Source organism: Rhinopithecus roxellana, chromosome 1, assembly GCF_007565055.1.
Source record: "Rhinopithecus roxellana isolate Shanxi Qingling chromosome 1, ASM756505v1, whole genome shotgun sequence".
NCBI classification, from domain to species: Eukaryota; Metazoa; Chordata; class Mammalia; order Primates; family Cercopithecidae; genus Rhinopithecus; species Rhinopithecus roxellana.
This window is the reverse complement of record NC_044549.1, coordinates 49,851,350-49,874,870: the sequence shown is the minus strand read 5'-3', so window position 1 is coordinate 49,874,870 and position 23,521 is coordinate 49,851,350. Positions and strand designations below refer to the sequence as shown.

The 23,521-nt window shown below is 50.9% G+C and overlaps 1 protein-coding gene across 3 annotated transcripts in view; it reads left to right on the top strand.

Moving 5' to 3' along the window:
* The window catches only part of RAB43 (RAB43, member RAS oncogene family), a 39,320-nt gene extending 16,370 nt beyond the window's left edge, over window positions 1-22,950 (top strand). The window contains exons 2-3 of one of the 3 annotated variants that reach the window (XM_010354715.2): window positions 15,673-15,856; window positions 19,204-22,950. In XM_010354715.2, coding sequence (XP_010353017.1) covers window positions 15,673-15,856; window positions 19,204-19,454 — 435 coding nt within the window. In that variant the 3' untranslated portion in view covers window positions 19,455-22,950. Of the gene's footprint in view, window positions 1-15,672; window positions 15,857-19,203 lie in introns of those variants that run through there. The other 2 variants (XM_010354720.2, XM_010354727.2) reach the window with 2 other exon arrangements.
* The last annotated feature ends 571 nt before the right edge of the window (window positions 22,951-23,521 follow it).

The following is a 23,521-nucleotide window of genomic DNA, read 5'->3' as shown; positions in this document are numbered from 1 at the left end:
CACCAACACATTATCAGCCTAATGCTGCAGCTGATATGAAGTCTGATAGTAGTTGAATTATTGTTTGCTTGTTGTTAACTCATATTTTACTTTTGGAAATATATAGGCTTTTTAAAAAATTACTTCTGGTGTTTTGAAGTCTTACCACAGCCTGTTTACATGTGGGACTTTTTTCATTCATCCTGCTCTGAACTTGGTAGGTATAGCCAATGTGAAAATTCCTGTGTTTCTAGCCCTCTTGAGAATTTTCTTTTATTTCTTTGATTAACTCCTTCTTGTCATCTCTCTATTCTCTTTTCTGGAGGTTGTACAGGACAGGAGCTAAAATTTAAGGTCTGTCTTCCAGGTCTCTTGTCTTTTCCTGTTTTTTTTTTTTTTTTTTTTTAGATGGAGCCTCGCTCTGTCACCCAGATTGGAGTACAGTGGCACTATCTTGGCTCACTGCAACTTCCGCCTCCCAGGTTCAAGCGATTCTCCTGCCACAGCCTTTCAAGAGTAGCTGGGATTACAGGTGCATGCCACCACATCTGGCTAATTTTTGTATTTTTAGTAAAGGTGGTGTTTTGCTGTGTTGGTCAGGCTGGTCTCGAACTCCTGACCTCAGGTGACCCACCCGCCTCGGCCTCCGAAAGTATTGGGATTATAGGTGTGAGCCACCATACCCGGCCATAATATACATTTTTTAAAAAATTTTAAAGTAAGTTGTAAACATCATACTTCACACCTGAATACGTTAACATGCAACTGTGTTTTTTTTTTTTAGATGGAGTTTCGCTCTTGTTGACCAGGCTGGAGTACAATGGCACGATCTTGGCTCACTGCAACCTCCGCCTCCCGGGTTCAAGCAGTTCTCCTGCCTTAGCCTCCCGAGTAGCTGGGATTACAGGCATGTGCCACCACGCCCAGCTAATTTTGTATTTTTAGTAACGACAGAGTTTCTCCATGTTGGTCAGGCTGGTCTCGAAACTCCCGACCTCAAGTGATCTGCCTACCTTGGCCTCCCAAAGTGTTGGAATTACAGGCATGAGCCACCGCGCCTGACTACATGCAACTTTTTAATTTTTTTATTTTATTTTATTTTCTGTGTTTTTTTTTTTTTTTTTTTTTTTTTGATACAGAGTAGCGCTCTGTCGCCCAGGCTGGAGTGCAGTGGCACGATCTTGGCTCACTGCAAGCTCCGCCTCCTGGGTTCACACCATTCTCCTACCTCAGCCTCCCAAGTAGCTGGGACTACAGGCACCCGCCACCACACCCAGCAAATTTTTTTGTATTTTTAGTAGAGATGGGATTTCACCGTGTTAGCCAGGATGGTCTTGATCTCCTGACCTCGTGATCCACCCGCCTTGGCCTCCCAAAGTGCTGGGATTACAGGCGTGAGCCACCACACCCAGCCAAATGACACTTATTTTTAAAAATTAATTTACAGATGAGTATATGCCATGATTTTTTGTTGTTTTTAGAGTCACCTTTTGGTTTTTTCTCATAGTTTCCTTATATTGTCTTTTCACTTGTTTCTTTATTCCTTATATTTCCTGTAAGCTGGAAGTGTGAGGACTCGATGAGCCTCAAGTTAAACCATTCTGGCAAGAATGTATCCTAGGGGATGTTGTAGGCTTCATCCTGCAGCACGGGAGGCATCCCCTGGTGCCAGGTTCCCCACTAGTAATGGGGCCTGTTCGATCACCTGGTTAGGGTGGTGTTTACCAGCTTTCTCCATTTCTGTTGATTTCTAAAGATTTCTCTGTTCTTTTGACTTGTGTTTCTTGATCACTTAAGAGCCACGGCCTTCCATCTGCAGCACCAGACAAGTTGAAATGGGGCTAAAAGGGAAGAACCCTTGAAACCTGGAAGGTGGTGCTCTGTCGAGTTTAGTTATGGTTGTTGGCTGGGAATTACCCATCTGACACCCTGTATGTAAATTACATAGCATGGCGACTTGTGCATGGTTTATTTGTTCATTCCTTAGGTACCTGCTCTCTCCCAGGCACTGTTCTAGGCACCAGAGAGAGAAAGGTAAATAAGAGGCAGTCTCTGTTTGAGGACTCACCTCTGGTGGAGAAAATATATGTAGACAGATAATTAGCATACAATGCTATTAATGCTGTGGCTGTGGTAACTGAGACTTCTGAAGCAAGAGTTCAGAAGTGGCCTGACAAGTACTCATCTTTCATCTCCACACGTTGTGGCAACAGCCGGCCAAACATGGACAGTCAGGGCTGTTCCTGGAAGGCAGGGCCATGTGGCTGCTGTAGGTGTCCTAGAGAGGCGTGCTTGAGTTCTGCGGAGCTTGGTGGGGGGGCTTTAATCCACACTTCTCAGGGCCACAGAGGCGTGAAAGGGAGGGAGGCCCTGGAAGATTCGTGAGAGATTCCTAGGGAAGTGAGATGGACAGGGCTTTGAATGCCATGGCCGCCTCTGTGCAGAGCTGTGGCCTTGGGAGGGAGGAGTGTGATGTTTGTCCAAGCTACGTACAGCTGGAGAATGGGGGCAGATGAGAGCATGGCAAGTATGAGGGCCAGCCTGGTGGCACTGGCAGGTCGTGGGCCTGGGGGCCATAGGCAGTGAAACGGCCAACTGTGCCTGGGAGCCCAGGGAGGAGGGTTTGCTCTAGAGAGTTGATGAGGCAACTGAATGGTGTGGAGGGTGAGGGTGATGGACACGTGAGGCCAGTCTGGGATATCGCTGATGACCAAAGTAGTAGGAAACTGGAGGGATGGTTTGAGGGTTGGTGGTGTTCAGTGTGGGCCACAGGACATCTGAATCCCTTGTGCCTGGGCCCTTGCAGCTGAGGAATTTGGGGAAAAGAGGTGTGGGGTTTCCGGGAATTCTTGTGGAGGCTGTGAGGGCTCCAGGAGGCTGTCTACCAAGGACACTGGTGCTTGCAGCCCTGACTCTGAGGATGCTGTCAATGCTTGCTGAAAGCCCTTCCTGATGGGCCTCTCGGCTGAGCGGTGCCCACTGCAAGCTCCTGCATGCTGCCTTGGTTTCCTCATTACCAAATGTTTCCCTGGTGCCTCAAGGAGGCCTGCAAGCAAGCAAGGTGTTTGGGTGGCAGCAGGCTAGTCGTAGATGCCCTTAGCTTCCTGCGAGGAAGAGGAATACCTGGAAGAGGTGGCACTTGGCAAGCAGAAGAGGCAGGACTTGTTGGCCAGAGGCCAGGATCGTTTCCCACAGTGCACCTTTTTCCCATCCAAGCTGTTCAGGAAAGGGTTTGATTCCTACAGGAGGTGCCAGTGGCAGTGAGATTTCTTGGAAGCAGTTTCTATGTGCTTGTGGAGGAGCCATGTCCACAGTAAAGGACACCAGGCTTCAGAGTCAGAATCGCTGATGCTTCATTCCTGTGACCCCTCAGACATAAGGAGTAATGAGACTGACCTTCTAGGGTTGTCACGGTAAGAAATGGCCTGACACACAGGGAGCACTGACAGACAGTGCCAGGCGCCCACAGAACTCTGCCTTCTGACTTTCAGGGCCTCTGGCCTCTTGCTTTCACCGGCTCCACAAAACATGGTGGGTTACTGTGCTTCCTGGGTGACTGGGGAGGAAACTTGAACTGCGAGAAGCTGAAGGGGCCGTCCCTCATCTTGTGCTGGTGGAGCACAGGAACAGGAACGCACATCCTGGATATTTTTTCACTCAGTGTCGCCACCAAGCCTCCCAAAGAAAGCCATTTCTCATGCTGAGCCTTGAGGCACTCATGTTTAAGAGGCGGGAGGAATTTTGGGCACGAGAGTCTGTCCTGGTCCTCTACTCCCCTACTGCAAAGGAGAATTTGTGCCCCCTGACACCAGACTGCATGCATTGTAGTCTGCTCTGCCTGCCGCCAGCCTATGTTGCTGGTACAGCCTAGTCTTACCTTTCTTGTCCTCACTTTGGTCTCTCTCCACCTGTCTGGCCAGATGGTGGCAGGCTGTGTCCTTAGCCGGTTAATATGCTAGAGGTTTTGCTGTCTTACCGTGGCACTTCACAGTGCTTCATTCCCTGGCTTGTGGCCTGCTTGCGAGCCCAGGGCCAAACCCTTCCCTGGAGGACCGCAGCACAGGTGGGAGGAGGGACAGTGGCAGTCAGGAGCTGGCACGGCCCACAAACTCCATCTCCTGGTTTGACTCACCACATCCCAAGACGCAATGAAAAATAGCTCAGGAACTTGTATTTGGGTCAGTCTGACCAGTTTTCAGAGTTTGTCTTGAGAACTAACTTTTCCAAAGTCCTTCTCTAATATGAAGAAGCAAGGAACTTCCCACCGCCTGCTTCGTTACTCAGGAGAAAGTCTTGTCAAATAAAACCTTCCTGTTTCCGTTGGGAGGGACAGATGCTGGACACAGGTCCCAGAGCCGAGCTTCAGGAGTGCTTTTAACCTAGTAGGCAGGATTGATTTCCCACTGGGGCACATCTGAATTCACTCAGTGGGAACGTGAACCAGGAATCCCTGGAAAGCAGCTTTCAGCCCCGCTGCATGGGCCTGACTCCTGGGACCTGCCCACAGCGGACTGCTGATGTGTTGAGGCCCTTCTCTGCAGGCATTGTGCAAGTATTGATGGTGTCAAGAGGAATAAGACAGGGTCTTTCTCCTTAGGGAATCCATTCCTGATGGCAAGAGATGGACATAGGAACCAGGAGCCAAGCAGTAGCCCGAGGTCAGTTTCCACTACAAAGCCCGCTTTTTTTTTGTTTTTTTAATGTTAACTTTTTTTTTTTTGAGATGGAGTTTCACTCCTGTTGCCCAGGCTAGAGTGCAATGGCGTGGCCTCGACTCACTGCATCCTCCGCCTCCCAGGTTCAAGTGATTCTCCTGCCTCAGCCTCCTCGATGCGATTATAGGCATCCACCACCATGCACAGCTAATTTTTGTATTTTTAGTAGAGACAGCGTTTCACCATGTTGGCCAGGCTACTCTTGAACTCTTGACCTCAGGTGATTCACCTGCCTTGCCTCCCAAAGTGCTGGGATTACAGGCATGAGCCACTGCGCCTAGCCCCGTTTTTTTTGTGGGTTTTTTTTGTTTGTTTTTTGAGATGGAGTTTCACTCTGTTGCCCAGGCTGGAGTGCAGTGGCACGATCTCAGCTCACTGCAACCTCCACCTCCCAGGTTCAAGCAGTTCTCGTGCTTCAGCCTCCCAAGTAACCAGGATGACAGACATATACCATCTTGCCCAACTAATTTTTGTATTTTTAGTAGAGACAAGGTTTTGTCACGTTGGCCAGGCTGGTCTTGAACTGCTGGCCTGAGGTGATTTGCCCACCTCAGCCTCCCAAAGTGAGCCACCACACCTAGCCTAAAGCCCGTTTTGTTTGGCCAGCAGAAGGGTAGTTGCCTGGTTTGTTACTATTGAACTTGTTTTAGATAGCATATCCTTTTCTAATTGCCAGCAGGTCCCACTATTGAACTTGTTTTAGATAGCATATCCTTTTCTAATTGCCAGACAGGTCCCACCTGTCTTCTTACTGCCTTTTATGTTCCTCATCTGGCCCCAAAGCCCAACAGTGTGGGACATTTGACTTAGATGGATCACCCACTCTGTGATGTGTGTTGCTGTAGGGGCAAGAGTAAACAGTTATGGGAACATGAAGGAAAGAAGAGTTAATTCTGCTCAGGGTTGGGCCACGGGCCCATGGTGTCAGGGAAAATGAGAGACTTTTGAACTGGGGTCCTGAAGGGTAGGTAGGAGTGCACCAAAAGGTTAAGATGAATGCAGTTTATCCCAGAAAAGATAATGGTGAGAACAGCACTGCTTTGTCATGAGTGTGGAGACTCAGAGGGAGTCTGAGTATACTATAGTATAAGCTGGGAGTTATGTTTGGAGCTTAGAAAAGGAAAGAAGCCTCATCCCTCACCCAACACGTGCTTCCCCACTGAGGCAGTGATTGACAGCCCACCCCATATGAAACTTACCTGCCAACCCTTGCTGAGTGGGAGAGGAGGGGGAGTGCTGCTTTTCTGAGCATATACACTCTGGTAGCCCTTTTCTTTCCTAATTAGGCCCTACCCATACCCTCTGGGTCCAGCAGATGCTTCTGGACTTCACCCTTCCCTGAAGGTCAATTTTAAGACAAGCCTACTGGGAAAAGTTCAAATAGTTGGTGATGTGCTAGGTGAGAGGGCTTGGAGCTCATTCACAGTTTAGAGTCCCTGTTAGCTGGTCAGATTAGTGGCTGGTCAGGGGAGTGTGCAGGAGGAGGGCTTGGGTGTGGGGAGTAGAGAAAGTGGGGTTCCCATTCTCAACTTGGCAGATGTTTTCAGCGGTTTAAGGCCATTTATGTCCTCTGGGCAGTGAAAAACACTCTTAGCCATAACAGTGTGCAGCTCATTCAACTGGCAGTGTAAAAGGCTTCCCAGGCAAAATGGTCCTCAGTACTGATTCCTCCAGATTATGTTTCTGTCAGGCACCTTCTACATGCCAGGCACTGTGCTAGGTGCTGTGCAGATTGCAGAAAACTAGACTGATGCGGCCTGTGCCCTTGTGGAACTCATGAGGCAGAGAGAGTAAACATTTAAAAAGTGTGTGTGCGTGTGTGTGTGTGCATGTCAGGTGGTGAAGAGGCACTAAAGAAAAATAAATTGGGGTTGGGACAGGATGGGACTGCTCTTTTAAGAAAGGCCTCTTGGTCAGGTGCGGTGCCTCACGCCTGTAATCCCAGTGCTTTGGGAGGCCAAGGCGGGCGGATCACCAAGGTCAGGAGTTCAAGACCAGCCTGATAAACATGGTGAAACCCTGTCTCTACTAAAAATACAAGAATTAGCCGGGCATGGTGGCAAACACCTGTAATCTCAGTTACTTGGGAGGCTGAGGCAGCAGAATCACTTTAACCTGGGAGGCGGAGGTTGCAGCGAGCCGAGATCTTACCACTGCATTCCAGCCTGGGTGACGGAGTGAGACTTCATCTTAAAAAAAAAAAAAAAAAAAAGCATAGATGGGAATGAATGAGGAGGCCAGTCACATGGGCGTCTGGGAGAGCTTTTCAGACAGGGAACACCAAGGGCAATGTCCTTGATGCAGAGGCCTTGCAATACTCTAGGAATGGCAAGCAGGCAGCTAGAGGCAGATCCTGGGGTTGCTTCCCAAGGGTTGAGGGCAGAGGAGTTACAAGATCCTAGCACTGTTTCAGAAGCCTCCCTGTGCTATGTGCCGAAGATGGACTGGGTGAAGTGGAGGTGTGGAGACGGACCTGAGGCCGTTTGTGTAGACCCTGGTAAGAGGCTGGAGTAGCAGTAGGGAGGTGGGGATAAGTGGGCAGGAGGAGGGCACAGCTAGGGCAGATGCAGTGGGGACTCAGAGCCCATGTGTCCCTGCTAGTCCCAGCCTCTCCCAAGGCAGAGAGACAGCCAGCCTGGAGTCCAGGACTCTGCGTTGGGATGCCTTGGCTGAGTCCTGGCACCCCTCAGAGCCTCCCTCTTTCCTCTATAATGTCGGCTCCTGGTCTCTGCCTACAGGCAGTGGCAAGGACAAGTGAGATGGCCAGGACCCCCACAAGTCCACAGGGTGGGTCTGCTTGCCTTCTGAGACACTGAGCCTAGGCCTGGCCTCTCCAATAGATGGTATGATGGTTCCTGGTTGCTGTGTCTTGTCACCTGCCTGTTTCTCAAGTAGCGTAGCTAAAGTGGCAGATCAGAGGCATTCAACTCTCATCCAGCCTCCTTTGGGTGCTGCCTAATGCCAGCTGGCTTGGTTGGGGTGAAGAGGGGTCTGGTCTGGGGAAGGGGCTCTCCAGGCTTGGCTTCTCCCTCCTCTTTTGGAATATAGTAGGCATGGGTGAAGTGATCAAGCTGCCTGTTACACTAAGCCCTCTCTGTGATCCCATGACAGGACTGTTCTCCACCCAGTGACCTGAGTGATTATTATTATTTTTTTTTTTTGAGATGGAGTCTTGCTCTGTCACCCAGGCCTGGAATGCAGTGGTGCGAGCTCAGCTCACTGCAAGCTCCGCCTCCCGGGTTCACGCCATTCTTCTGCCTCAGCCTCCTGAGTAACTGGGACTACAGGCAACTGCCAGCACGCCCAGCTAATTTTTTGTATTTTTAGTAGAGACGGGATTTCACCATGTTAGCCAGGATGGTCTCGATCTCCTGACCTCATGTTCCACCTGCCTCGGCCTCCCAAAGTGCTGGGACTACAGGTGTGAGCCACTGTGTCTGGCCATGACATTTAAAAAAAAAACCAGAGCACATCTTGTCTTAGTCCGGGCTTCCCCTGGAAAACAGAGCCCAAGAGAAGGGCTCACATGCTTGGCTTTTGCTTTGGAGACTGGCCTGGGGAAGGACGCAAGGCTTAGATAGAGCTGCATCTTTCAGTTAGCTGCCATAGGCAGTGGTCTTGACCCTGAGGACTTTGCAAGGTGCATGAGGAAGTGTCTCACAGTGGTCCCTCTGAGAGGTGGGAGAGGAGAGCTTTATCCCTGTTTCCGTTAGTCACGGGTGATCCCTAGGTTGGAGAGGCCCCTCTCTTCTGGGTCATGGAGGCATGAGCACATAGTGGTTTCCGACAGGACTCCCTGGCCAGACTCAGAGATGCTCCCAGGCAGGGAGTGAGGGGTGCGGTGTGGGCAGGCCTTTGTGTGTGTACAAAGCTGGTTGTTGCAGCTGTGGCTGGAGTGTAGGGTGCACTGATAAGATATGTGAGTGGGAGAAAAGAGGAGACTGGCTCATATTTCCCTGCCTGAGACAATCTCCAGTGACTTCACATTGCAAGAAAAATGAAATCCACAATCTTGACTTTGGCCTGCAAGATCCTATATGCTGTGGCTCTGGCCCATGTCTCTGAACATGTCTCCTCCCAGTTTCCTTCTTCATGTCCATCTGGCCACCCTGACCTTTCTGTGTCTCTAGCACAGTAAGCACCCTCCTGCCTCTGAGCCTTCGCCCTTTTCCCCCGCCTAAACACCGTCCCTGTGGTTGGCTCTTCATCACTCAGGCCTCAGCTCAGTTTCTCAGATCGTCAAGTAGGCTGGCACCCACCCCTGAGGCTCTCTCCCTGACTTTCACGTTCTGTAGCATGCTCATGATCACCTTTTAAAAGGATCTGTGGCACATTCTGTCTCCTCTTACTAGAATGGAGCTGGTTTTGCTCCATTCCCTGCTAAATCCCCAGTTATCAGAGCAGAGACTGGGACAAGGCAGGAGCTCACCACATGTTGAATGAAAAATGAACGACTCATGTACACAGCCCAATATATATTTCTTTTGGTACTTTATATATTCTCCTTTGCATTAAAGTTCTTTTGTGTATATTAAGAACGTTTGCCACAAAATTATAATAGCTCAATAAATATTGTTAAACGGATGCATTTATCAGCACCTTCTCCATGCTAGCACTTGGGCATAAGGGTTTGGTAATTTGACTCTGACAGCACCTTTTTGTATGGATGAAAAACAGAATGGCCGGGCACGGCGGCTCATGCCTGCAATCCCAGCACTTTGGGAAGCCGAGGTGGGTGGATCACCTGAGTTCGAGACCAGCCAGGCCAACATGGCGAAACTCCATTTCTACTAAAAATACAAAAATTAGCCCGGTGTGGTGGTACACGCCTGTAATCCCAGCTACTCGGGAGGCTGAGGCAGGAGAATTGCTTCAACCTGGGAGACAGAAGTTGCAGTGAGCAGAGATCACGCTACTGCACTCCAGCCTGGGTGACAGAACGAGACTCCGTCTCAAAAAAAAAAAAAGAAAAACAGAATGAAGTTTTAGCCTAGAGACACAAAGCTGGTGACAGAGCATCAGGTCATGAGCTCAGGCTTGTTGGCCCCAGAGTACCACTGCTACCCTGTATCCTTCCCTTCCTCTAATTTGGGGGAATAGGATGGGAATACTACCAGCCATAGGAAGGGTCTACTTTCCCAAAATATCTTCTCCATTACTGCCCACAGTTGACCGGCCGATTGACCTACATGCCTTAATCAGTAGTTATTTTGTTGGTTTTTCATTTAGTTTTTATTTTAAGCAAACTTACACTTGCCTATGGCTTGAGGAGTCATTTGGTTCTACAAGGATTGATAGCAGAAGGTTTTAGGATACTGCCAACCCCCTGCCCTACAGCAGCCACTTCCAGCTCTTCTTTTGAAATAGGGTCTCAGTCTGTTGCTCAGGCTGGAGTGCGGTGGTACCATCTGGCATTTCTTGAAGGGCAGCTTTTTTCCTCTCTACTTCCATTTATCTGAAAATGTCTTGATTTTACCGTCTTATGAGGGAAAATTTTGTTTGACAAGGACTTCAGCGTTGAGAGTTTTTTCTTTCCGCACTTTTTTTTTCTTTTTAGCACTTCTCAGCATTGTCTTCTAGCCTCCATTATTCTGAGAAGTGGTTATTTCTCATTTGTATTGTTCCCATGTATGGAATATGTCTTTTATGAGACCGTTTTTCGTATTTCCCCTTTATTCTTGTTTTCTGTCAGTCTGACTGTGATCTGCTTTGGTGTATTTTGTATTTTTTCTGCTTGGGGTTTGCTGAGCTTCTTGGATCTTTAAGCCAGGTGTGTTTCATCAGATTTGGAGATTTTTCAGCCACTAACATTAGCTCTTTGAGTATTTTCCCCCCATTATCACTATCTTTTCCTGGAACTGCAATTATGTGAGTATGAGACAGTTTGGTATTATCTCACATATCCTTGCAATTTTATTCATTTTCTTCCATCTTTTTTCCCCTTCCTCATATTAACTCTTTATTGATTTTTCTTCAGGTTCACTGATTTTTTTTTTTCTGCCATCTGTAATCTGCTATTAAGCTCATCCAGTGAATTTTCCACTTACTATAAGTTTTTTTTTGTTGTTGTTGTTTTGTTTTTTTGTTTTTTTTTTTTTTTGGAGACGAAGTCTCGCTCTGTTGCCCGGGTGGGAGTGCAGTGGCACGATCTCAGCTAACTGCAAGCTCCGGCCTCCCGGGTTCATGCCATTCTCCTGCCTCAGCCTCCCGAGTAGCTGGAACCACAGGCACCCGCCACCACGCCTGGCTAATTTTTTGTACTTTTAGTAGAGATGGGGTTTCACCGTGTTAGCCAGGATGGTCTTGATCTCCTGACCCTGTGATCCGCCCACCTCGGCCTCCCAAAGTGCTGGGATTACAGGCGTGAGCCACTGCACCCAGCCTCACTTATTATAATTTTTAGTTCTCGAATTTCCACTCATTTAAAAATTAAGTTTAGGCCAGGCGCAATGGCTCATTGCGCCAGCACTTTGGGAGGCCAAGGCGAGCGGATCACCTGAGGTCGGGAGTTTGAGACCAGCCTGACCAACATGGAGAAACCCCGTCTCTACCAAAAATACAAAATCAGCCGGGTGTGATGGCGCATGCCCAGGAATCCCAGCTACTCAGGAGACTGAGGCAGGAGAATCACTTGAACCCAGGAGGAGGAGGTGGCGGTGAGCCGAGACCGTGCCATTGCACTCCAGCCTGGGCAACAGAGCAAAACTCCGTCTCAAAACAAAAATTAAGGCCAAGCACTGTGGCTCATGCCTATAATCCCAGCACTTTGGGATGCTGAGGTGGGCGGATCACGAGGTCACGAGGTCAGGAGATCGAGACCACCCTGGCTAACACAGTGAAACCCCGTCTCTACTAAAAATACAAAAAATTAGCCGGACACCTGTAGTCCCAGCTACTTGGGAGGCTGAGGCAGGAGAATGGCATGAACCCGGGAAGCAGAGGTTGCAGTGGGCCAAGACCGCGCCACTGCACTCCAGCCTGGGCGACAGAGCAAGACTCCATCTCAAAAACAAAAAAAAATTAAGTTTAACATCTATATTTTTGTTTGAGACAGGCTTGCTCTGTTGTCCAGGCTGGAGTGCAGTAGTGTGATCTGGGCTCACTGCAACCTCTGCCTCCAAGGTTCAAGGGATTCTCGTGCCTCAGCCTCCCAAGTAGCTGGGATTACAGGAGCATACCACAACGCCTAGCTAATTTTTGTATTTTTAGTAGAGATGGAGTTTTACCATGTTGGCCAGGCTGGTCTTCAACTCCTGACCTCAGGTGATCCACCTGCCTTGGCCTCCCAAAGTGCTGGGATTATGGGCAGTGCAGCACTGCACCCAGCCAGTAATTTTAATAATAATAAATAGTTTAATAAAACATTTTTTAATGTTTTAAGAAATAATTTTCATTTATTTCCTTAAATCCCCTATTCGTCCACTCATTTTGATGATATTTTTCTTTAATTCTTTAAACATACTTTCCTTGTAATTTTCTGAACATATTTAAAATCACTGCTTTAAAGTCTCCCTACTAAATGCAATATCTGGACCATTTTGGCATCAGTGTCAGTAGATTGCTTTTTCCCTATCTGTGGTTCATATTTTCCTGTTTCTTTACATGTTTAGCAGTTTTCAATAGTATATGGGAATTATGATTGATAACTTAACGGGACTCTGGATTCTGTTACCTTTTTTAGAAGAGTGTTGATTCTTGTCCTAGTAGTCAGTTCAGTTACTGGCAGATCACCTTGAAGTTGTTTGTTTAGGCCTTTTTTTTTTTTTTTTATGTTTTGTTAGGGTGGATATGTGGAAAGACTAAGGTGTTTCTGAGCCTCTCTAATGTGGCAGAACTCAACCTCCAAACCCAAGGCTTATGTTGGTTAGGGCAGGTCTGTTGAGGCCTTTCTTTAGGCATGGTCCTCACCCATAGTGACATTCTGATATCTCAGCTCATATATGGGGCACTGATGAGACACTAATGAGGCCTCTTCACTGTGTCTGGCTTGGAACTTCAGCATCCCCTGGCACTCCTGAACCTCTATCTCTGGTCTGTTCTCAACTCTGGAAGGGGCACTCTCTGGTCAAGGCTCACTGGGACACCTCACATAGACTTTTGGGCTCCCCCTACATATGTCTTCTCATTTCATCACATAATCTGCTCCAGACCCTGATCTCTGCCTCCTTAGCTCAGTGGGACCACTGTGCTCTGCTTGGATTCTAGCCCCATGGTCAGGAAACTCCCAGGTAGAGCATCACGATGATCATGAGGTGCCTTTCATGAGTTTTTCCTCTTTTAGGGGTTATGGTCTCTTGCTGCTTGTTGTCTACATTTCAAAAATGACAGCCTCATATATTTTCTCCAGTCCTGTGGTGTGTGTGGAGGGAGGGCTACTCTGCCACCAGTGATGCTGCCATGGTTGGAAGCTGCTCCAGGAGCCCTCTGACCGGCTCCAGGTTGGCTGATGTCTAGGCTGCTGCTCAGGTATTATCCTGGGATCTATCTCTCTTTCCATCATCCTGGCATCTCCCTTTGCCCCCCTTTCAGTTGAACTTTCTGTTTTCTGGATCCCACATTTTCTTATTTTTTGTTGACTTCTTTAGGTAGAGGAACTTTCAGTCACTCCCTGAGGAAGGGTGGCAGGAAGGTGAATTTTTCGAGGACTGTATGTCTGGGAATGCCTTAGTTAAACCCTCACTCTTGACTACTGGTTGGTTGGGTAGAGAATTCTAGGTTGGAAATAATTTTTCTCCTCATTTTAAGGCATTGTTTCATTGGCTGTCTAATGCCACATGGGTCTTTTGTATTCTTTCTTCTTGCCTGTTGTTCTGGAATTTCCGCCCATGGATGCAGTGTGGTCTGCTCTGCTCCATTGTGTGTGTTTGCCTGGTGGGCCCCAGTGAATTCTGGATACTTTTCTTGAAATACTTGATTTCCTCTCCTTGATTTTATTGTTCTCTTTTTCTGAAATTCTGATTATCCTGCTCTCCAAGCCTGGTTCTTAATTTTCTTTTTTGTTTTTGAGACGGTCTCACTTACTCTGTCATCCAGGCTGGTGTGCAGTGGCGCCATCTTGGCTTACTGGAACCTCTGACTCCCAGGTTCAAGCAATTCTCCTGCCTCAGCCCTCCCGAGCTGGGATTACAGGCGTGCACCACCACACCCGGTTAACTTTTTTGTTTTTAGTAGAGATGGGGTTTCACCATGTTGGCCAGGCTGGTCTCGAACTCTTGATCTCAGGTGATCCTTCTGCCTCAGCCTCCCAAAGTGCTGGGATTACAGGCGTGAGCCACCACGCCTGGCTCACAATTTTATTTTCTTTCTTTTCCATTTCTTGGTATTTTTTCTCTACTTTGGAGGGATTTCTTCAACTTTGTCTTCCAACCCTGATCCTGCATTTTTCATGTATGTTATCATATTTTTAATTGAGCTCTTTTTTCTTTCTGAATGCCCCTCGCCGAAAAAGATAGTATTCTTTTCTTGTTCCATGAATCTTTCCCTATTTCTGAAACACTGATGATTGTTTGAGGACTTTGCCTCTGTGTTGTTTCTTCTGTGTTGCGTTTTTGCTGTTGTTTGGCTGGTATCTTTCGTGTTATGTGTGGAGACGAGTTTTCTCCACACCAGAGGTTGACTTCTTTAGGTAGAGGAACTTTCAGTTCCCAGACTTGGGTGGTGCACACATAAACCTTGCACGTCACCCCATGTTGCCATGCGTGAGCTGCTAGACGCATGAACTATGGAACATAGGCCTGGTTTTCTTGGAGCCATTTACTGAGGAGTAAATGGAACAACTCAGAAAACAACTCAGAAAAGAGGGGTCGTATTTGGCACATTGTGGCCCAGAGCTTTCACTCTCAGACTTCTCTGTGTTGGGGCTGGGGAAATGGTGGTCACCTCCACAGTGCCAGGGACAGAGGCCCTGCCTTCAGGAACTGTCTGGGCCTCTGTGGCCTTTCCCCACCCCAGACAGACCTTGAGAGGAAGACCTTTCTCACATACCTTGAGAACTAGGTAAATAGGCACCCTGAGTGTTTGTGCCTGCAAAGGGGGCTGATGGACCTGCAGCTCGGCACATGCCACAAGCTGGGTGTCTGTCTTCAGAGAGCCACGAGAACCTGTGATTGGTGGGGCAGAGAAGGCACAGGCAGTCTCTGAGGCGTTTGGTCACCGAGAGCCCTGGCATATGCGCCTTGGCTGGTGATCTCTGCCCGGAGTAGCCCTACACAGACCTCTGCCCCTGCCCAGCCTGGTATCCATCCTGCCAGACTCTGCTTCTAAAAGATTGCTAGGGAAGCTCCTCCCGCCCACGGGCACCTCTCCTCCACAGCCCACGTCTGGTGGGAGGTGGGGCAGAGTAGGTGTGAAATGAAGACATGGGTGGAAAAAGCCCCCAAGCTCCTTGCTTTGGCCAAGCTGGGTCAGCTGATGGGAACTGCCTTGTACTCAAAGGCCCCATGGGAGGACTCTGCCCATTGCCACCACCAGTCACCTTTCCCACAGCCCTCATCACCAGGCTGTAGAGTCCTGAGGGAACCCTAATGCTGGAGGAGCCTCACACATAGCTGGGTACATGATGCTCTTGCAGGGGAGGGGACCTGGCCTTGTGCACTGCTGGCCGCGCAGTACACCTGGAGCCAGCTTTCCAGCCGCCAGTCGCTTGAGCACTGGTGGTTCTGTGTTCCCAGCAGTGGGCCCAGTGCTGAGGGGAGAGGGGCACACAGAGGGGCACACAAAGGACCTGGGCCAGCTCAGAATATACCCCTTCCTCAACTATTCCCCGGGGACCCTAGAGGGCCAGGACAGGGGCTGCTCACCTTCCCTTTGCTTCCCCAGTTTTCCAACAAGGTTGAGCCACTGAGTTGCTTTCTAAGGGCTCAGAAGGCCACCTAGCCCAGTGGAACCACAGCTCTGGGTGTGGGTCTGTGGGGTCACTCTGCCTGTCCCCATGTTCAGACTGTGCCACTGGGTTCACTGAGGAACCCTATTTCTTTAGCTGCAGATCTGGGACACGGCTGGCCAGGAGCGGTTCCGCACCATCACCCAGAGCTACTACCGCAGTGCCAATGGGGCCATCCTTGCCTACGACATCACCAAGAGGAGCTCCTTCCTGTCAGTGCCTCACTGGATTGAGGATGTGAGGAAGTACGCCGGCTCCAACATTGTACAGCTACTGATCGGTGAGTGGGGGGTTCCTCGGGACCACAAATCCCATCACTCTACCTGTCCCTGCCTCCCTCTGCTTTTTTTTTTTTTTTTTTTTTTAAGGCAGAGTCTCGCTCTGTCGCCCGGACTGGAGTGCAGTGGCCGGATCTCAGCTCACTGCAAGCTCCGCCTCCCGGGTTTACGCCATTCTCCTGCCTCAGCCTCCCGAGTAGCTGGGACTACAGGCGCCCGCTACCTCGCCCGGCTAGTTTTTGTATTTTTAGTAGAGACAGGGTTTCACCGTGTTAGCCAGGATGGTCTCGATCTCCTGACCTCGTGATCCGCCCATCTCGGCCTCCCAAAGTGCTGGGATTACAGGCTTGAGCCACCGCGCCCGGCCATCCCTCTGCTTTTTAAACACAGGGTAACCCTGAGTCCAGAGGGAGTCCCAGCCAGAGTTTGAGCCATGGTTTTGCAAATCCTGATCCCGCTAATCACTTAGAAAGTTATATTCAAGGCTGGGCGTGGTGGCTCACACCTGTAATCCCAGCACTTTGGGAGGCCAAGGCAGGCAGATCACGAAGTCAGGAGATCAAGACCATCCTGACTAACATGGTGAAACCCCGTCTCAACTAAAAAATTAGCCAGGCGTGGCGGCGGACGCCTGTAGTCCCAGCTGCTGGAGAGGCTGAGGCAGAATGGCGTGAACCTGGGAGGCGGAGCTTGCAGTGAGCCGAGATAGCGCCACTGCACTCCAGTCTGGGCGACAGAGCGAGACTCTGTCTCAAAAAAAAAAAAAAAAAAGATAGAAAGTTATATTCAACATTGGAATGAGAGGAAAGAAGAAAGGGAGCTGAAGTTTGCCCTGCAGTTCTTCACATGTGTCAAGGTTTAGCTCTTGTACCCTGGCTTCTCCTTATTTGACAGGGCCTGGGGCGAGGCTCAGAAAAGTGGAGTGATTTATCCGGGTCCGCTGTGAGCATACACATGTAGGCTTTGAGTTTGCTCCTGCTGACCTCAAGCTTCTGACTTTCTGTGTTGTGCCACACACAGAGCAGGAACACCTGATGGCTTCTGTGCCTCAGAATCTCACAGAAGCCTTCTTCAAGTGCAGCTGCAGGGCCTCACCTCCAGAGCATCTGATCCAGGCGGGCTGGTTGAGGCCCATGAATGTGTATTTCTAACAAATTCCCAGGTGACACCCACCTTGCTGGTCCAAGGACCCCACTTTGAGAACTACTGCTGTGAAGGATGCTGTTTACCTTTGTTTTCCTACTATATAACCTTCCCAGACCTGGACTGGAGAAGCTCTTTAGCTCTTATGTTATCCCTGGGGTCCTTACCCCAACAGGTTGATTCTTTTTTTTTTGAGACAGAATCTCACTCAGTGACCCAGGTGGAGCGCTGTGGTGTGATCTTGGTTCTGCAAGATCTGCAAAGCCACTGCAACCTCCCCAAAGCCACTGCAACCTCTCTCTCCCTGGTTCAAGCGGTTCTCCTGCTTCAGCCTCCCAAGTAGCTGGGCCAACTGGTTGATTCTTCTGACTCAGATGTACAGACAGGGCCTGGACCTGACTCTAGGTGGGAAGAGGGTGGTGCCTGGTTCCATGTGGCCTGCCTTCCATAGACTGGGACATGGAGCACTTGGCAGGAACAGAGTTTTCCCCACCTGGCCTAACCATTTTCCTGCCTTTTTTTTTTGCCAGGCGTGGGGGATGGAGTCTCGCTCTGATGCCAGGCTGGAGTGCAGTGGCATGATCTTGGCTCACTGCAACTTCCACCTCCCGGGTTCAAGCAATTCTCCTGCCTCAGCCTCCTGAGTAGCTGGGACTGTAGGCACGCACCACCACACCTGGCTACCAATTCCCTTTTATCCAGGACATTTCTGAAAAACATTCCTGCCTGGCATGGAAATTTTATATTTTTAGTAGAGATGGGGTTTCACCATGTTGACCAGGATGGTCTTGATCTCCTGACCTCATGATCCGCCCACCTCGGCCTCCCAAAGTGCTGGGATTACAGGCATGAGCCGCCATGCCTGGCCTATAGAACATTTTATACAGCTACGAAAATAGTATTTTTTGTATTTATTTATACATACATATATACATACATATATTTTTAGAGATGCAGTCCTGCTATGTTGCCCAGGCTGATCTTGAACTCCTGGCCTCAAGCAATCCTCCTGTCTCAACCTCCAAGTAGTTGGAATTACAGGTGTCAGCCACTATATCTGGCTTAGAATAGAATAATAATGAGCCCCCAGGTACCCATTACCCTGCTTCAGCAATTAGCAACTCAAGTCCAACCTCCTCTCATCTATACAATGTCACCTCCCCTCCCTCGTGTTGAGACAAATTCACATCAAACTATTTCACCTGGCAGTATTCCAGCATGAACCTACAAAATATGTAAACACTTAAAAAAAACCAGCAATATTATTTTCTCATCTAAAAATACTGACATTTCCTTAATAATATCAAATAGCCAGTCTGTATTCAGATTGATAATTGCTCATAAAATTCATATGCATTTTATTTTTTCCAGTTTGTTGAGATCAGGATCCAAATAAGTTTCACACTTTGAAACTGGTTGCTATATCAATTAAGGTTGCCAAGGAAATTTTAGATCTTTACAGACTCCTTTTTTCTTTTGAGACGGAGTTTTGCTCTTATTGCCCAGGCTGGAGTACAGTGGCACAATCTCGGCTCACTGCAACCTCCATCTGCCCAGTTCAAGTGATTCCCCTGCCTCAGGCACCCGAGTAGCTGGGATTACAGGCCCTCGCCAACCATGCCTGGCTAATTTTTTCTATTTTTTTTAAGTAGAGAAGGGGTTTCATCTTGTTGGCCAGACTGGTCTTGAACTTCCAACCTCAGGTGATCCACCCACCTCGGCCTTCCCAAATGCTGGGATCACAGGCGTGAGCCACTGCCCCTGGCCCAGACTCTTTTTTTTTTTTTGTCTTCCTTATAACTACATTACAAAAGTCAGCCATGTAGAGACTTCTAAAAAGTTATTCTAGAAATTGGGTCAAGGAACAATTTAACAACTCATTTGGAACATAATGAAGTCATCTCATACCTTCTAGGAGGAGCTGGGTAAATTGAGATGGGGTCTCACTGTGTTGCCCAGGCTGGTCTTGAATTCCTGGGCTCAAGCAATCCCCCTGCCTTAGCTTCCCAAAGTGTTGGGATTACAGGCATGAGCCACTGCACCCGGCCTAAAAAAGGTTTTTTAAAGAAAGGTAGATGACCATGCCAGGGTGTCCATTTGTAGTGGTGGAGGGGAGTGGCGTGGGGCTGCCAACATGGCCCTCCCAGGTGGGACTGGGCTTGCCCAGCCCCCATGGCCTCATGCTGCCCCTGGCTTTCCTCTGCAGGGAACAAGTCAGACCTCAGCGAGCTTCGGGAGGTCTCCCTGGCCGAGGCACAGAGCCTGGCTGAGCACTATGACATCCTGTGTGCCATTGAGACGTCTGCCAAGGACTCAAGCAACGTGGAGGAGGCCTTCCTGAGGGTGGCCACGGAGCTCATCATGCGGCATGGAGGCCCACTGTTCAGCGAGAAGAGCCCTGACCACATCCAGCTGAACAGCAAGGACATTGGAGAAGGCTGGGGCTGCGGGTGCTGACCGGGGGCCGGGCCGGCAGGCTGGGAGCTCCCCACCTCCTTGCTCTCCCCGGCCTGCCAAGCCCAGCCCTCCAGAGCCAGCCCTCCTGGGCACTGGCGACTAGAGCAGCCGGGTGAAGCTCTGGAGCTCCGCATCCTGTGGCCTGGCTGTGGGATGGAGGCTCTCCTTGAGGAAGGGGAAGCAGGATACCCTCACGGGCCACCCTGCCAGCCAGCAGCTGGCCCTCCACAATCTTCACATTCCAGGACTGGCCTGAACCCGTCAGTGTGGGCCACAGTAGGAGGGGCTGGTGGTCCTCCCTGTCCCACGCCTGGTGGCTCTGACCGTTTCCTCTCATGGGTTTGCTTAACCTGTGGCAGCAGGTTACTGCTTTCCAGGGATGTGCCCAGTGCCCTGGGTTCTTCCCGGTCATCCTGGGGCTCTGCGCAGAGCAGCAGAGCAAGAGCCATGAGACCCACAGACTCAGTGCCTGAGCACAGCTCCAGGGAAGCCCCAGCCCCTTCCAGGTGGGGAACCTGCTTCCTGCCTTCACTGCCCCTGCAGCACTCACAGACATCTCCCTGGGGCCTGGCTCACTGCCTCATCAGGACCTCATCAGGACCCCTGGGTTTTCTGGCTTTCCGTGTAGCTTCTCATTTTCATCGGGACAGCATGGGGTCATGGCCCACAGCTAGGTGGAGACTGTCTGCTGGCTCGGGGCCCAGTGTTTTGCCACTCAGGTTGCAAAATTAGCGAATCCTTCAGTGCCAGCACTCAAAAGTTTGGCGGGTGGGGGAATGATATGGGAAAGTGGACATTTAAGGTCCAAGTAGAAGCTTGCATGCTTGCATCCTTGAGGCTCAGGGATGAGAGGGTACCGCAAGGCACCCAGCCTTACCCCACAAGCAGAAATCCTGCCAGCTGAGCGTAGGTCCCAGTCTAGTTTATAGAATCGAGTCTCCTAGACAAGAAAGGAGAGGGGCTGGCGGTCCTTATCCTGGCCCATTTTATTCCCTGGGCCCTTAACTGCCTCATCCTGAGCTGGGTGCCAAGGTTAGAAGGCAAAAGTGGGGTGGGGGGATCTGGGAAGCAGCATTGTCCTCTGTGGCTCAGAGGTATCACATTGACAAGAGAGCCAGGGCTAGGACTGGAGGGGCCAGGTGATCTTCCCTAGCCAATCCCAGTCCGTCTGTCAGCCCAGCTCTGCCTCACAGCCTGCTCAGCATGGGTGCCCCCAGAAATAAGCAGCTCTTGGACCCATGAGCAGGGCTGTGTCGGGGCGTGGTCTAGCTCCCAGGCCAGGCCAGGCAGGGCTCAGGGTAGTCCCTGGGCCAGTGAGAGGCCTCCCCCATGCTTCCCTGCCCTCTGCACTACACACTTTCCCAGCAGGCCTGGCTGAGGGCAAGAGTAGGCCTTACAGCAGTGCCACGGTGACCCAAGAGGCAGGGTTGGGACCCGGACGGGTTCCCCCGCTGAGACTGAGACAAGCAAGGGCTTGGTGGTGGTGGAGCCAGCATCTCACCTGCAAGGCTTGCTTTTGGGCAGGGAGGCTACCTGTGGAATGCTGAGCCTGGTTCTGCAAGGGAGGAAGGCTGCCAGGAGCTGGGGGGCTGGCACCTGCACCGAGGGGAGTCTGGGTACATCAGATTGGGGGACACCAGAGGCGAGGCTGCCTGGCTTCCTTCTTCAGCAGCTTTGCTTGTGGCAGGGGCGAGTGGAGCTGAGTGGGGTCTGGGCTCTGCCCCTGCACCTCTGCAGTGCCTGGGCTCTGCTTGCAGGGCAGACAGTTCCTGGCACTGAGGGGTGCCCTCAGACCCCACTGGGACTAGATGTGTCGTGGGAAGTGCCTTCCTCCAGCCCCACAACCTTTCTGCTAGGGCGAATGTTTCTGGGGTCATATGGTCAGGAGGGGCTGAGCTGGTCTTTCACCACAGGCCCACACTGGAAGAGAAGTCCCACGAAGCCTGTCCTTGCAGAGCCGCTCTGTTTTTGGGGGAACAGGGAGCATGCATGGGGTCTTGGGAGCAAAGGCCTGGGACTCCCTGTCTGAATTTCAGCCTCAGTTCCAGGGCAAGTCCCAGCCACCCGAGCATAGTTACTGGTACTGCCCACCACCACCCACTGCCCACCTCTGAAAAGCCCAGCTCTCCGACTCTGCTTCCAGGCCGCGGCCTCACAGGTGGGGCTGTTACCTTCCTCAGGGCTTAGGGAGGAGGGGAGGGAGGACATGGACAGGGCCCTCCACCCTGGCTCCTTCACAGGGATGGTAGCTGACTGGTGATGGGTTCATTTGTCACCTTGGGACTGTGAGCCACCTCCATTTCTTGCCCCCCAGGCAGGAGCAGCCTCACTCCAAGGGCTTGGCCTGGAAAGGCAGGCTCACGTGGGACTCCACATTCCTTCCCCTGCTGCTACTGTGCCCCTGTCCCTCCACCCCAGAAGCCCTGACCTCTCATTTGGGCACCTTGCTGTCCTCTGGGCTTCTCTGCCCAGGTCACCCTGTGGCAGGCCTGGGCCCTCAGGATGTTTCAAAGGCCCCACAGCTCTGCCTGGCTTCATTCGAGCATCCTGTCCCTGGAGCACCTCTGTCCTGTCTGGGCCAACCTGGTCTCCCTGCCCCATACCCTCCCCTGGCTCTTACCAACCTGCCCTTTTATTCATGCCATTTGGGGTCACAGATGGCCTAGCTAGACACAGCTCCTAGAACTGGCCCCACCCTGGGGCCTTGCCCCTAGTACCCCTTGGCAGCAGCAACCCACCCCATAGTCGAGGTTCCCCTACCCCTGGGTTCTGGGCTTAAAGCCATTTCCTACCTAGAAGCGTTCCCACCCTCTCTCAGGCACAAAAGCTGGTCAGAGGCTCAGGGCCTGTACCTGGGGTTGCAGGGGCTCCTGCCCCGCTGTATCCCACCAGGAGGGGGCCCCACTGCCCTTCTGGTCCTTAAAACAGCTGGGAGAGAAGATGGGGAAGTGTGTGAGACAAAACAAACCGGCTTGTTTCCTCCCCTTGGCAGGCTAAGCTCTCCCAGCAGCCCAGGCTCTGGGGGGGGAGAACAGTGTCATCTCTTACTTTGTTGAGAAATTGCCAAAGAGTGGGAGCAGGTGGGGTCAGGGGCCGGAGTGCAGGGGAGGGGGCAAGGGTGGAGGTGACTGTGGGGGGAAGCAGAGGAAGGTGGGCTGAGGCCTGGGTGGGGCCAGTGTGATGCTGGCTTAAGGAGCTGGAGGGTTCCTAATAGGCATTGCATTCAGTTTATCTTCCCTAAGAGGCTGTTGGACTTGGAGCCTCCTCCAGCAGGGACTCTCTGACCCCTGCAGGGCCTGGACTTGGAGTGAACAGGGCTTCAGGCAGCCCAAGTATTCTATTTGCATTTGGTAATTTTTCATGTCACCTATTTATGAATATATAAATCTTTATACCAAATCTATTTTTTAAAACATGGAAAAGTTGCCTTTATGGAAACTTGGCAGAGCCAGTGTACACATTCCTAAACCATTAAACAGATTTCTATAACAAGCCACTGCGCCCAGGACTGGTTCTCTCATCTTTGAGCCCAGAGGCGGCCCAGGTGGCCATGTGCCTCAACTAGTCTCCAGGCCCAGGGTGGCAGACATGCTGCCCCTTGCCAGTCTGCTGCCCAGAGCCCTGCGAGACCTTCCCTCTGTCCCTAAACCCCTAGGGGACCCCCTGAGCAAGAAGCAGTCGGTGCCTGAGGGGCAGAGGAAGTTTGGGCTGGTTCCCTTCTCTGCCAGGGACACCCCAGGTTCCTCCCATTGGGTTTGTGTTGGAGAGGGCTCTTTGATGATTGGCAGGCACCCTCACCCTGACCTCCCCATGAGGGAAGCGTCACTATGAGGAGTCCCTTGCCCGGGCCTTGTAGCCATATTGATCCCACGATGGCAGGAACAACCACCCCATGGTTGAGGTTCCCCCCACCCCTGGATCCTGGGCTGAAGACATTTCCTACAGAGAAGTGTTCCCACCCCCTCTCAGACACAAAACCCAGTGTCCAGGGGCTTAGGGCCTATGCCTGGGGGTTGGGGGTCTCTGACCTGTTGTTATGCCGAGTTAGGACCTAAGAACACTCCTGT